General features: G+C 44.4%; 1 protein-coding gene across 4 annotated transcripts in view; it reads right to left on the bottom strand.

Annotated features, from left to right (window-relative positions):
- The window catches only part of LOC308312860 (SH3 and PX domain-containing protein 2A-like), a gene marked incomplete at its 5' end in the record, with an annotated part of 152,271 nt that overhangs the window by 109,616 nt on the left and 27,184 nt on the right, over nt 1-15,471 (bottom strand). For all 4 annotated transcript variants that reach the window (XM_080759609.1, XM_080759611.1, XM_080759610.1 and 1 more), the window contains one exon: nt 1,294-1,319. In XM_080759609.1, coding sequence (XP_080615735.1) covers nt 1,294-1,319 — 26 coding nt within the window. The remainder of the gene's footprint in view (nt 1-1,293; nt 1,320-15,471) is intronic.

Here is a 15,471-nt window from a genome sequence, read left to right as displayed (position 1 = left end):
ATACATACAATATCAAACATTTTTAATAATCAAGTACAGTAAAAGTACCTCCAAATTACTTATTACGTAAATTACTTTCCGCCACATAAAGGAAGAAATCTTAAGCACAGCATTCGTGGTACCCAGTGGAAGACTTTGTTTGTTTACCTCTATCAAAGTTATAATCCATCCGTTTGCATCCATATATAAACAAGAGAACGTCGTTACATATAAATTAACATACCTTTAAACGTGCCAGTCTAAAACGAGAATCATTTTTCACTCTTCCTGGATATAAAAAAATTAAAATACCGGAACCGCGTAACTTCATCTGAAACCTCTTCAGAGAGATTGCTTTTCAATACCCTCTCTCTCTCTCTCTCTCTCTCTCTCTCTCTTGATGCCTTAAACAACACTGCTTTCTCCCCGACACCGGCATGGGCGTCGGTACTTCTATTTCAACATCTGCCGACCCAAACCTCAACTCTCCCAGAACCCCACCCTGTACGCTAGCAAGGCAGCCGGACAGAACACACAGCCCAGCCCAGACACTTTGAGTGGTCTAGTTAGAGTCTGACATCTTTTTGAACCCGGCCCAACGCACTTACTGTACACTAGTTGACAGTATAAGTTTAGTCAGCATTACGCCACAGGACGAGTAAACAAAACCACACTTTGACATTCATAAAGTCATCACACACACACACACACAGAGTCACGGAGAGAGGTGGGCGTCACAAGTCATAAAGTTCATGACATGAACATGACGCTATACGAAGGGTAGCGCAACAAGTTGAGAGAGACTGCATGGACCGGAGCCAGACGGGGAGGAAAACACAAGGATGCACAGTCATGCATCCGGCCGTAAGGGTGTGTTTTTACAGCGTAACATTACACAGCAATATCCTCAAAGAGGATAGAACTGAACAATTTAAAAGGCATAGTACAGTATGTCAGTATGTAACTTTGCCCTGTGTTTACGGAGGAAAATATACTGTATATTTATTTTACTGGTCATTTCCCTCCCCATATACCAGCAGTCATCAGCAGGTGTTTACCTGCAGAAACACACTGCCCGTTTGTTTGTTTGTTTGTTTGTTTTGGTAGCACAAAACGTCTCCGTACAGGGCAAAGTTGCATACTATGGCTATAAGTGAACAAATGTAACCAAACAGACCCGCCCTGGACCCTTAAATGAAGATTGACATTTGGTTCACTCATACAGAAACATTATAGCACTGATGACTTTATCGTGCAGCTATTATAGGGGGAAGGGTTCTGTGTTGTAAGAAAACAAAAATGTAGGTGACTTACCAGACTTCCGCTTGGAGCCATAGTCCCTGAGGGAGAAACAGCAGAGGGACATGGTTAGATGATGCTGATGATGATGCAGAGTCACAGCAGTGGTGTTGTCACCCGCGGAGGGGCCACCACACCGCCACGCGCTAACACATGCGGCACACACACAGCCGTCGCATTGACAGATGTGTGTGTTTGAGAGAGAGAGAGAGAGAGAGAAAGAGAGAAAGATGGAGAGAGAGAGAGAGATAGAGAGAGAAGGACAGAGGAGGACAAGGAACTGCAGGGCCAGCTGCCAGTGCGCTGCCGGCAACAGACACAAATCAGTCACATGACTGAAAAGCCGCAGCACCGCCATCCTCCCCTACCCCCCACCCCCGCCCCGCCGCCCCCTTTGCTCCCTATAAGTGGCAGAAAAACCTCCTCCCTCCCTCCTTCCCCGACGGATCAGTTTAAGACGCCCCCGCCTAATGAATTCTAATTGGATTAGGCTACGAGGCTAAGCTAAGTGAGCACAGTGTGCGTGCGTGTGTGTGTGCGTGTGTGTGTGTGTGTGCTGTAGGTTACATTATATATGATTTAATATACTTGTGAGGGCCAAAAGACCCCTCAGAAATAGACATTTGTGAGGACAATAATTCCCGGTCCTCACAATTAAGAGAAATGGTTGTTGTTGGTCACAAACTATACAATTAGTAAAACAATTGAGAGGTTGCGGTTTTGGGATTATGGACTTAGAGGTTAGGTTAGGGGTTTGGGATATAGAGTTATGCCAGATTTTCTTTTTTACTTGCATGCCGGTGTTGTGCCCAGACAATAGCCCAGACACAAGCTCACAAGTTTATGAGCTTTAGGGTTAAGACAAAAAGGACAAAAAACACATATAATACCCTTAAAATGGCATTCATAAAATTACCGTCCTAAAGTGTGTGTGTGTGTGTGTGTGTGTGTGTGTGTGTGCGTGCGAGCCATTGTTGTGTCCTATAGCTGTTGGACTGGAAGCATTGGGAACAAGTGGGTGAAGACGGATGACAAGATGGTGGGAGCGACGAAACAGCAAAAGATTGATTGGAGTGGGGGTCAGGAGAAGACATGGAGCTTCTATTTATAGAGACGCAGACCTTGACGATAGCATCACCCCACTCCGCCCCACACACACACACACACACACACACACACACACACACACACACTGAACCCCCGCCCCCCCGTGATCCAGGAATCAATGCATCCTTTGATTTTGGCTAAGCGGTGTCAGAAACCCTGCGCGGCCTCACATTTAGTCAAGTCATCCATCCCGCTGTGTGTGGGGTGGACTCTGCTGCAGTGTTGCCAGGTCTGCTTATCATCATGCGACTTTGGGCTTGTTGTTTTTCGGTAAAGTTGAGGTGTTTCGGGCTTGTTTCCAAAGTGTAGTTACTTGTTTGGGCTTGCTTCCTAAAATGCTAGTTTTTTCAGTTATCAAACATTTGGGGGCACGGACCTCCAAATGAATGTACTTTTCCACGCACAATAGCTTTGTGCCAGGGGAACCTCGGTACCAGATTTGTTGTTTGAAAATAAATAATACAAATGTGTCTTTCACATGGTGAAGCATTGTGAGTGTGTAGATTGGCCATTTTAAAACAGCCGACAACACACATTGGTTTAAAGTGCTCACGTGTGACCTATAGTTGCAGGCTTCTTTTGGCCTTGTTTTCATAGACCTGGTTGCTTATTTCTCTCGCAGAATCTGGCAACACTGCTTACTACTTGAGTCAATTTATCCCATTCTGACCGGGAACCCGTTTTGGTGTTAACATCATGTTATGCTTTAGCTATTGAAAAATAGCAGATCTACAAGCTCATAGCGCGCCACCGAGTGGCACGCTACGAGCTTGTAGGTCTGCTATTTTTGAAAAATCGAAGAACGACTGACATTTTTAGAATCTGATCTCAGGTCAGAATGGGTTAATCAGACCAGTGTGTGTCCAGTGGAAACCTCGTATGAATCTGATCTCAGGTCAGAATGGGTTAATCAGACCAGTGTGTGTCCAGTGAAAACCTCGTATGAATCTGATCTCAGGTCAGAATGGGTTATAGAGACGCCGTGTGCTCAAATGTTACTCAACTACAGTGAAAGTCAAAATGTGTAACTTGTTGAGATGCGCCGCATAGTGAGTTTATTGGCTATTTTAACTATAAATAGGGCTCATGTACAACAGGTGTCACTTTGTGCCGCTGGCTTCCATTTAGAATGATTGGCAGCTAGTAGTTTATTGCGTTTATAATACACTAGATACAAAGCAACAATTAACCGCCAAGCTTGGACAGCTCGATATTGCTGCCGAGTCACTGTCGAAGTGTCACTCACTGAGGTCACGCTGCGTAAGTGTGTGTATTCAGCCCAAATTATCAACTATACTACACTTAAAAAACAAGCACAATGTTGCTTATGATAAGCAGACATGGCAACACTGGTTGAACAGGAAACCCATTGATATGGGGCTCCCCACCCAGCCCCCTCCCCTACCTGACGACACCCACGGTTGGCCCCCCCCAGCTTTCATTTCCATAGATATTTAACCCATTTAGACATGAGGACGATTCAAATCCTGACAGTGGTGAGGTGCTCAAACATTTTCATGTCAAGGACCCCCAAAAATATATGTAATTGACCACCAACCCCCATCTGAAAATATGTTGTGTCAGTATTGAGAACACGCCATGTCTGTGTTTCTGTGTTGAACGGGCTGTGAAGACAAACCTCCCTCTGGGACATTAAAGGGACACTTCACCCTTTTTGCAAAAAAATATATGTTAATGATGTTTAGAAGCTTTAGAACACTTTCCTGGGGGTATTTATGTATGTAATATGTGGTTTTAGATATTTTAGATTGTAGCAGTGAGCCTGTTGTCTCTGATGTCATGGACACTGGGCTCACTTCCTTCCTGGACTACATGTTGTCTCAGTAAGACAGCTCTCCCCCCTATCCACAAGGAGGAGCAGTGCACCAAAAAATTATGGGAATTGTAGTCCAGGAAGGTAGTGAGACCAGTGTCCATGACATCAGAGACAACAGGCTCACTGCTACAATCTAAAATATCTAACACCACATATTACACACATAAATACCGCCAGGAAAGTGTTCTAAAGCTTCTAAACGTCATTAACATATATTTTTTTGCAAAAAGGGTGAAGTGTCCCTTTAAAGGCTAATCCCAATCTAATCTACTGTATATGCGGATTATGCGCATAGCCCATACGGCCCGGACGGATTCAAGCAGGAGCATAATGTATGGAAAGAGATTGCATCGGTTGTACAGTAGGTGCACATGCATGCATGTGTGCGTGTGTGTGCGTGTGTGCGTGTGTGCGTGTGTGTGTGTGTGTGCGCGTGCGCGCACAGTCTGCGTTCCTGCATGTGTGATATATGTGGTATCTGTCCGTGAATGACCGTGCTGTATCCCTTCGAGGTTATGGCTTTATTAAATTGATACGACCTATAATAGCATAAGGGTGTCCTTGAACACGTACGTACTGTAAACCCGAGGACACGTTAGACTGGCATCATCTCATCATGCTTCTGCAATTCACAGAGAAATATACACAAGGCGTACAGTAGGGTATAGTCGCCCCACCCCCCGCAGCAACAACAACATTTAGTTTCAGAAGTGGCAAAAGAATGTCCCTTTAACTCGGGTCCATTTGGTTACATTTGTACACTCAAGAGTTAGGGACGAATACTGAATGAACACTGGGGATTTTGACAGTGTTATTCCTGGTGTGTGGTCGACTCTACAACAGCGGGTTCTTGGAAATGTTCACTCTCTCTCTCTCAAATGGTCCGTAAACGTTTGCCTCAACAGGACTTAACCCATTTGGACCTGAGGCGATTTAAAAAAAAAAGAAAAGGCTTCTAAATAAACCTGTTAAAAAAACAAAAGAAATAACAATAGAAAAATAAATAATAATACATTTCTATGTCAGAAGTTCTCAACCTTTCCATGTCAAGGACCCCCCGGAATTATCTGTATTATCTGTGCACGTTTGCTGTGCACCACGCGTTCACGATCTACAATGTAGACCTGCTATTCTTTCCAATAGCTATAAACAAGTATAACATAATCCTTGAAAGACAAAAAAGGGGTTATATACCGTCCTGAACGAGTTAAATAGAACTCATGCAAGACAAGCTTACATGAACATAACCTGAAGGTGGAATCTCATCTCATCTCATCTCATCTCGACGAGAGGTGACGCAATGCAACCCAGAGGTCCGTGACATGACATCATGCCGCAGTGCCCAATCACGCAAAGAGAAGGGGGGCGGGGGGAAAGCGGAACGCTTGTCTAGCGGGTCAAGGAGGAAGTGATGCCCTCTGCCTGGGGTATAACGGGTTAATGAAACGTGTCCTTGACGACGGCGGTAAACAAACATCCACGGGGGGGATGAATGAATGCATACAGCGGGGACGGGGAGCAACAAACAAACACACTTATATGCTTATCAGTTGAGTAAACACACAATGCACTTAACCACACATTAGACAACGCTGGGGGGACAAAAACATTAGGAATGCATGATGCAACATGTGCACGAGCACACGCACAGGCACACACACACACACACACACACACACACACACACACACACACACACACACACACACACACACACCTTTTACTTATGGGGTGTTTCAATTGATACCAGAATATATAGTATAAATCAAGCAGTTAGTACATTATACTTCTGCTCCACTACAGCCAAGAGTCAAATGTTTTTTACTTTTACAAATGTCTACAATTATTGTACGGCTTTAGGTATTTTGTTGATTAATTAATGCAAAAAAAAAAAAATACGTTAATCAATGAAACCCAATTGTAGGCAATAATTTGGCTCTGTTCTCTTTCTACAAGCTGTGAGTGTGTAGATCGGCTAATGTTTTGGCTAATATTTCCCCCCCAGAATATGTGACCAGATTTGACAGAGAGCCTGCCATCGCGCAAATTCCAGCTTTTCACCAGGAGAAAAACTTTTTTTTTTTTTCAAAATGAGTTAATAGCACAGGCAGACTCTTCACATACTAGAGCATGTGAAATAAGTGTAATCGACATGTAAATATGAAATAAATGCATGTAGCTAGGTGTAATGTTATAGAAACCACAGAAGTGAACCTTTCAAGCCTGTTTTCTCAACTCGCTGTTTCTCTGCAAGACATTACTTTGTAAGCCATATCTCCAAAACTGGTGGGTCAAACTGAACAACCAATATGTCAATTTGAAGCTATGATTGCCTGCTTTCATGTGACATGACACAAAAAACGAAAATTCAAAAAGGTCCAATGGCAGTCAAATTTGGACACATGGACGCTGGGATTCAAGTGGTTTAAAAATAGACAGCTGGTTCCAGAAAGGGCCATGGATGGGTGGCATTAGTCTCTTCTTTCCTTCATCCTTCTCCATGTGGTGTGATCCATCTATCTGTGTGTCTTTGTGGCCTCTCACAGCACAATGAATAGCGCCATTATATACTGAGCACTCCAGTGAGGTCACCCACTGCCTGCTAGTGACCAGAATACTGGCCATTGTGACCAAAAGCAGAACGCATGGAGAGAGAGGGGGGACTCGACACCCTCAGACCCAGACGTGGTACACATTTTCATATGTACCGTATTGGGGACTGGGTAATATTAAAGTCGATGGGTGGAATGCTGTACTACTCGAGCATTTACTCAAATATGCACCATGGTAACTTTCCTGTTCAAACCCTGGATTTGAACATGGGTGTCTGGACTAGTGTCCACATGTGTCTCAGTGGAAGGAAATCCATTGAGCTATCATTGGGGACTATAGTGTCCACATGTGTCTCAGTGGAAGGACATCTATTGAGCTATTATCGGGGACTAGTGTCCATATGTGTCTCCGTGGAAGGACATCCATTAAGCTATCATTGGGGACTAGTGTCCACATGTGTCTCAGTGGAAGGACATCCATTAAGCTATTATCGGGGACTAGTGTCAATATGTGTCTCAGTGGAAGGACATCCATTGAGCTATCATTGGGTACTATAGTGTCCACATGTGTCTCAGTGGAAGGACATCCATTAAGCTATTATCGGGGACTAGTGTCCACATGTGTCTCAGTGGAAGGACATCCATTGAGCTATTATCGGGGACTAGTGTCCATATGTGTCTCAGTGGAAGGACATCCATTGAGCTATTATCGGGGACTAGTGTCCATATGTGTCTCAGTGGAAGGACATCCATTAAGCTATTATCGGGGACTAGTGTCCATATGTGTCTCAGTGGAAGGACATCCATTGAGCTATCATTGGGGACTAGTGTCCATATGTGTCTCAGTGGAAGGACATCCATTGAGCTATTATCGGGGACTAGTGTCCATATGTGTCTCAGTGGAAGGACATCCATTGAGCTATTATCGGGGACTAGTGTCCACATGTGTCTCAGTGGAAGGACATCCATTAAGCTATCATCGGGGACTAGTGTCCACATGTGTCTCCGTGGAAAGTATGCTGCACTGAGCTGCTGCTGTGCAGGCAGAATATTTTCCAGGATGTTTGGCCCTTCTTTTTTCCCCGTCTCTTAGCATGCTGCTGAAGTGGCAATATCGCCTTCTCTGGTGTCAGGGAATGTCTGACGTTTCCTGCCAATGTTGACACTTTCACACCTATAAGCATGTTTAATGATTCACGATGGCCATGGCTAAAACACAAACCGTTTCATCATAAACTGCTTCCTCTACAGTCTGTATGGGATTAGATTTGTTTTTTTATATCCCACGATTTTGCAACCCATTTTTTCACCCAGTGTCAATTATCTAATGTAATACTTCCTCTGCCAACCTGGGGGGGGGGGGGGCAGACTGGCCTCATGCTTCCTTCTATGGATGAGGAGTCCAAGCTGCTTCTTTTCACCTGACAGAGGGGAGTTTCCCCGGCCGGACGTAACGTGTGGAGAGAACACGTTATTTCCGACCAGTCCCTTTCCCCTCCATCAGGCGCCCCGGCTGGCCAGGGGGAGGTAGTTTAGAGGGGACACGGGGAGAACATGCAAACTCCACACAGAAAGGCCCTTTCATCAACCCTAACCTCGGGTATGGGCACTGATGCCCAGATGAGAGAACACGCCCCCAGCACCCAGGAACGTCTAGCTGTGAGGCGACAGCACTACCGACTGTGCCCCCTGACAGAATTACTCTAATTTGAAGGGGTTCATGCTATGCAACTATGCCGATTTACAAAATGTAATTTGATACAGATATTAATCATTTCAGCAGTTCAAAATTGACAGTCAAAGGTCCTAAAATACAAGCTTTTGTGTCATGCTGGTGTAAGTGAGTTTGGGGCTGAATTTAATTTCCATGCCAGCAATCATTACGTAGATGTCCATGACATATTTAAAGTCTTGTCCAGAATATCTGGTGTTCAGATTATTCTCCAGTCTTAACCCTACTGTAATTCATAGTAGGTACAATAGTGAATCTACAAACGTATACAGATCGGCTATTTTACTGAATTGTTTGCCCATTTTTTCCAAATGTTCGCCTATCATGATGACGACACGATAGGTGACAGAAGGCTGAGTTAATGTTAGTTAAAAATCCATCACTCCATTATTCCTGCCACTTCCCCGCATTGTATCGTCTCTATCAGGTGGAAACCTCATTATGTCCAAAAACGTTACCTTTCAGGATTCAAATTTAAAAAAAAACAGCAAATGGCATTTTGAGTGTTTAGATCTGCTATAATTTTGATGCTTTTGTGTGACACGGTAGTATGATCAAGTATGGCGTTAATTTACGAGAAAAAAAAACCATACACAAAAATCTAGAATATGGCGATAAGAGGTTTCTGCCCGACAGCAACGATAACCCTCAGTTCCACTTGGAAGTTGGAACGTATCCCTTAGCCTTCATCCATGCTTCTACTGGAAGTTGGAACGTATCCCTTAGCCTTCATCCATGCTTCTACTGGAAGTTGGAACTTATCCCTTCTGAGCCCACCCCCCCCCCAAGCGCAGTAAAGTTAACAGGAGAGCACAGAGACTGTGGACAGGCATCCCACCCAGGCTTAACAGCAACCAGGGGTCTCATCTGGGGCTACAGTACATGGTGCCTTTAAAAAACAACCTTACATGCATACCTGGGTTTACTGGGCTAAAACACTGAAGGGTGGGTGGGTGGATGGGAGGGAAGAACCGTATAGAAATACAAAGGGGCAGAGTGCAGTGGGTCTGATGTGTTTGGCATCTCATTTCAGAAGGAAACGTATACTATAGCTAGTTAGTAAGTTAGTTAATTATTCATTGTTTTTCAAGAAGCATAGTAATGCTGCTCGAAAAGTGCCAAGTCAATGAAATAACAGCATTATTATAGAGCGGATAATATGGCAAATGGCACATACTGTAGACTATAGTGTATCCATGCACTGTGCACATGCAGGAGCAGTGAAGCACTACATTACACCTCAGTGTGAGAGAGAGAGAGTGCGGGACTTGTAAATAATAATGTAACCTATGGAGGGGGAGGACAAGGGAGGGGTGTTGCAGTATAACCTGTAGAGGGGGAGGACAACGGAAGGGTTTTGCAGTATAACCTGTAGAGGGGGAGGACAATGGAGGGGTGTTGCAGTATAACCTGTAGAGGGGGAGGACAACGGAAGGGTTTTGCAGTATAACCTGTAGAGAGGGGGAGGACAACGGAAGGGTTTTGCAGTATAACCTGTAGAGAGGGGGAGGACAACGGAAGGGTTTTGCAGTATAACCTGTAGAGAGGGGGAGGACAACGGAAGGGTTTTGCAGTATAACCTGTAGAGAGGGGGAGGACAACGGAAGGGTTTTGCAGTATAACCTGTAGAGGGGGAGGACAACGGAAAGGTTTTGCAGTATAACCTGTAGAGAGGGGGAGGACAACGGAAGGGTTTTGCAGTATAACCTGTAGAGAGGGGGAGGACAACGGAAGGGTTTTGCAGTATAACCTGTAGAGAGGGGGAGGACAACGGAAAGGTTTTGCAGTATAACCTGTAGAGAGGGGGAGGACAACGGAAAGGTTTTGCAGTATAACCTGTAGAGAGGGGGAGGACAACGGAAGGGTTTTGCAGTATAACCTGTAGAGAGGGGGAGGACAACGGAAAGGTTTTGCAGTATAACCTGTAGAGAGGGGGAGGACAACGGAAGGGTTTTGCAGTATAACCTGTAGAGGGGGAGGACAACGGAAAGGTTTTGCAGTATAACCTGTAGAGAGGGGGAGGACAACGGAAGGGTTTTGCAGTATAACCTGTAGAGAGGGGGAGGACAACGGAAAGGTTTTGCAGTATAACCTGTAGAGAGGGGGAGGACAACGGAAAGGTTTTGCAGTATAACCTGTAGAGAGGGGGAGGACAACGGAAAGGTTTTGCAGTATAACCTGTAGAGAGGGGGAGGACAACGGAAGGGTTTTGCAGTATGAAAAGTGCTTGACTGTATCCAACTCCCGGGGAGCCTGTTAAACTATTCTGAACGGGAACCCGTTTTGGTGTTGGCATCATGTCATGCTTTAGCTATTGATAATGAGCTTGTAGGTCTGCTATTTTTTGAAAAATCGAAGAACGACTGACATTTTTAGAATCTGATCTCAGGTCAGAAATGGGTTCATCAGACCAGTGTGTGTCCAGTGGAAACCTCGTATGAATCTGATCTCAGGTCAGAATGGGTTCATCAGACCAGTGTGTGTCCAGTGGAAACCTCCGTATGAATCTGATCTCAGGTCAGAATGGGTTAAACTATTCCTGCTGTGCTGCTCGGTTTGAAAGAAAAACATGAACTCAGGGCACTGGAAACGAGTCCCAATCAGGAGAGAGAGACGGAGGCGCGAACAGTTTTTTTTTGCAGGTTCCAAATTGTAAAAAGAAAAAAAGAAAAAGCATATATTATTATACACGTCAATCAGTAAAAACGGAGATGGACTGAATTGATTTGCTATGGCTAATTGGGCGTGCTGATTGGTCGGATACGATACGCTCGGCAGGAACAGGAACCTAATGAAATGCGTTCGCAGGTTGAGATACTAATTTGATTCAAGACGGAGAGAGACGTCATACAGGATATAGTAACATTGGAGGTGATGACACATTTGGAACTGGGACACTAATACATTTGGACAGATGAGGGGACCCCTGTTACTGTGTATGACCTGGACGGAAGTCAGCTTGAGCCATAGAGTTATTATACAATAGAGAAGACACCCAAGTTCTCCTCCCGTCCACTTGCATTGAGTTGCTCAGAAGCGCATGAGGCGAATCCACTCCTCCTTCCGGTTTAGGAACAGTGTGCATTCTGGATGGATTGTCCTCAAACACATGAACGCGCGACGACCGGCAGAGTGGACAGAGCCTAGTGCGCGTTCATGTGTTTGAGGACCAAACCTTACCAAACTGCAATACCTTCTTCGGCCACTATGTCCATTGCGCTTCAGGATTTCCTCTGGGTGTCTTCTCTATTGTATAATAACTCTATGGCTTGAGCAGATTAGCCTATACTGTAACTGTGAAGCTATAGCAATGAATGATGGTCCATGAAGCTAATTTACAATGTGCTGGAATGTTTTAGCTTGTGAGCGCCGCAAATAACAGCATGACACATTTGGACTTTGTTGTCAGAACACAGACCACACAACAGGAATATATATAGCGCTCATTTATCCATTTGCAACTGCGGGAGAGACTGAGACTGGGAGTGATACTGTGTAGTTATACTAGGAACCAAATGGAGTTGGACCCTTACGGCTCTGTAACTCTGCAAGAGTGCAAATGTGACCGAATGAACCCTTTGTACACGGAAAGGCACAGTATGTCATTTTTGCCCTGTGTTAACATAACAAGATAATGAATAAAGGTTTATCATTTTCCTCTAGACCAAGCAGTTATCAACCTCTGGAGTGGTGAAACACACTGCCCCCCCCCCCCCCCCCGATCCCCCGTCTACAAAAACAAACAGTGAAAACACCAAAAACTGTGAGAGGCCAAAGTGTTTCTGCCTAGCTGTACAATCTGGAAACCCATCGGCAAAATAAAGGAAAAACAGCGCTCTCTGCTGTTTGTTAGCTCAGAATCTGTTCTTGAGAGATTACTGCAGGTAAAAACCACCACACTACTCCAGTTGCTGATAAATGCTGGTAGGCTATAGAGAAATGATGGGTAAAATATATAAACACACCGGTATATATATTTTTGTTCTGAAAACACAGGGCAAAGTTACATACCATGCCTTTAAATGAATGCCCATGGATTTCTGCAGTGCATGCCTTTTACGTGCTGCAGATGCGTGGCTATTTTTGGCTGTTTGGACCTGTGGTTATGGAGGCATCTGCAAAGTATTAAGGGCCACAGTGGAGAGGAGGGACGAACATGGGGGGAAAACAGACCCCCCCCCCCCCCCCCCCCCCAACCCAGAACCCCCGCCCTTTCCCGAGCCAGTGACCTCCTAGAGTTCCTGAGGCTGAAATCATTCATGTTTCATGTTGGAAACCTCATATGTCCAAAACACAGTTACCTTCCAGGAATCAAATTTAAAATAATAATAATACAGCAGATCTACAAGCACGAAACGAGCTTGTAGATCTGCTACAATTGCTACAAATACAATAACGTTAATTTACAAAAAGAAAAAGTTATGGCGATAAGAGAGTGAAGATATTCTTCCCCTGGAGCTGGAGGGCTCAACAGTCAGTCCTGATCTGCCAGCTACGTATAGCAAAGGATTGTGAATGAAGAACATGTGGGCGAACAACAGGGGGCCGAACACAGAACAGAACAGGGGAAGCTTTTCACTCCAGACCCAGAAGATACATGTTGTTATTTAAACTTTTGTTTAAATGGGGTTTTTTTTGTTAAATGAACGACCTACTTGATCATACATACCACAGCGACACACAAAACCATCCAAAGTATCAGATCTACAAGCTCTAAATTTTTGGGCTTGTAGATCTGCTACTTTTGATGCTTTCGAATTTTGAATCCTGAAGAAGTAACAGTTTTGGACATTTGAGGTTTCCACCCGACTGAGGTGTCGAACTTACAAAAATATTTTGCTATTTGCATCATATGAATATATATTGAATGTGAAAATGTATACATGTAAATGTATAAGACTGTGGGTTTTAAATTGAATTTGAAGCAATGAAAAGTCTGAGCATGAGCTTGTTAACCCATTCTGAACGGGAACCCATTTTGGTGTTAGCATCATGTTATGCTTTAGCTATTGAAAAATAGCAGATCTACAAGCTCATAGCGCGCCACCGAGTGGCGCACTACGAGCTTGTAGGTCTGCTATTTTTGAAGAATCGAAGAACGACTGACATTTTTTTTAAATCTGATCTCAGGTCAGAATGGGTTAATCAGACCAGTGTGTGTCCAGTGGAAACCTCGTATGAATCTGATCTCAGGTCAGAATGGGTTAATGAATATATCCCGAGTTGGTGTTGGCTATAGACCTCACTCTCCGGCGGATCCATCGGGACACAACTTTCCATGTCCTGAAAGGTAACGGTTTTTGGACATACAGTGTTTTCCCACCGCGACAGCGACCACGTACTCACGCACACTTCTGGTGTGCTGGACACACTTTCCATGGCTTCACTGCACTTGGACGGTGCATTGAGTGACCACAGTGTGCACATAAAGCTCAGCGGCTAGCGTACCACTTGGGTTTTGTTGTCTGACCACAACACGTGACTGACTGACTGACTGACTGCACACCCTTAAACATAATTTATACCCCGTCGCACCGCAGTGTCACTTTGCTGACAAGAATTGATTTACTAGGCCAACAATACAGGCCCAGTAGGCCTATAGACTCCGGTGGAATAACGGTCAACCAGTGTGTTTTTATTAACCACATGAAAAACCTTAGCATCCTGCATTCTGTGGTGAACATTACGCAAAACATTGCAAGCTCACAATGTGCGCTCGTATGTAGATCTGCAGTTGTTGCTGAAGAGAATTGGTGTAGACAGGACCAAACTGTAGACCCCTAGGGGCCGAAGGACACGTACGTTTATAACGTTTAACACATTTAGTACCGGAACTGCATCAAAATAAAGGCGCTGCTTGCGCCAGAGTAATCGCCAGAGTAGTGATCGCTTCTATTTTGAAAGCCATGAACCGGAAATACTTTCTTAAAAAAGTTGACTGACAAAGTGACCTCACAATCTCCGATCATCTTAATATATTTATATACGCTCCAAAAAGAGTTCATATTTTGCGGGAGAGACGGATGAGGAGCAGAAATGCAGCGCCAGCATATCGATCCATTCATCACCACGGAGAGCGCCCTGGATCAGGAGATACGAGTCATTCTTTCCGCCGCTCTAACATGGGAGTCAATGACAAGCTAATAGTTGCACAGATCGTTAGCATACGGCAAGCGAAAAGCGAAATGCCAAAAAAAAAAAAAAGAATAATTCTGAATATTATCATCTCGCCCCGGGTCGTTTGGACGTCGCTAGGACGTCCACAGACGTCGTAGGCACCTCTCGGTTCCAATCCTTATGACGTTTCAGGACGTATTATGTACAAAATGTGTTAAGTGCCGTGCTGCAAGCTTGTACATCTGCAATTTTTACTAGTCTCGCGTTACCAGACTGTTGCCTCTCGCAATTTCCAAATGCTTTCATCATACAGTCTTGGAGCAGCGGAAGAGCTGCCATGAGTCAAATATAAAGCGGATAAAGTATGGAGACTCCTCCCCACTTCCGTTTCGTCTTTACAGTCGAGCAAATTTATCCCAATATAAATATAAATCATCTAAGCATATATAGCTTGTTGTTTAGCAGAAAAGGAAAAAAAAAAAAAAAAGGAAATTATAATATAAGTAATATAAGTTAATCCTGGAAGTATTGAGTTTGATCAAACTAAACAATCTTTGGTGATGGGCTTATAATGAAACAAAGAGTGTGCTTGGCACACGTTTGCACTTGGGGAAAGCCAAGCCAAGCCCCGCCCCGTTCCCCTCCCCACCCACAATACAAATTGGCCGCTACCATAATACCTTAAAAATAGAGAAAATACATCATAAATAAATACTGAAACCAGATATAATCATTAAGGAATGTTTGTGAAATTTCCATTTTCCAGTCAGGGGTTTGTTTTTAATTATCTGGGGGACCCCTCTAAATAATTTGGGGCCCCCGGGCCCCGGAAGGGTCGCGACCCCCAT

This window comes from Protomyctophum bolini (assembly GCF_963924005.1).
Source record: "Protomyctophum bolini genome assembly, chromosome: 3".
In the NCBI taxonomy this organism is placed as follows: domain Eukaryota; kingdom Metazoa; phylum Chordata; class Actinopteri; order Myctophiformes; family Myctophidae; genus Protomyctophum; species Protomyctophum bolini.
The sequence above is the reverse complement of the archived record's forward strand: the minus strand, read 5'-3'. Positions and strand labels throughout refer to the sequence as shown.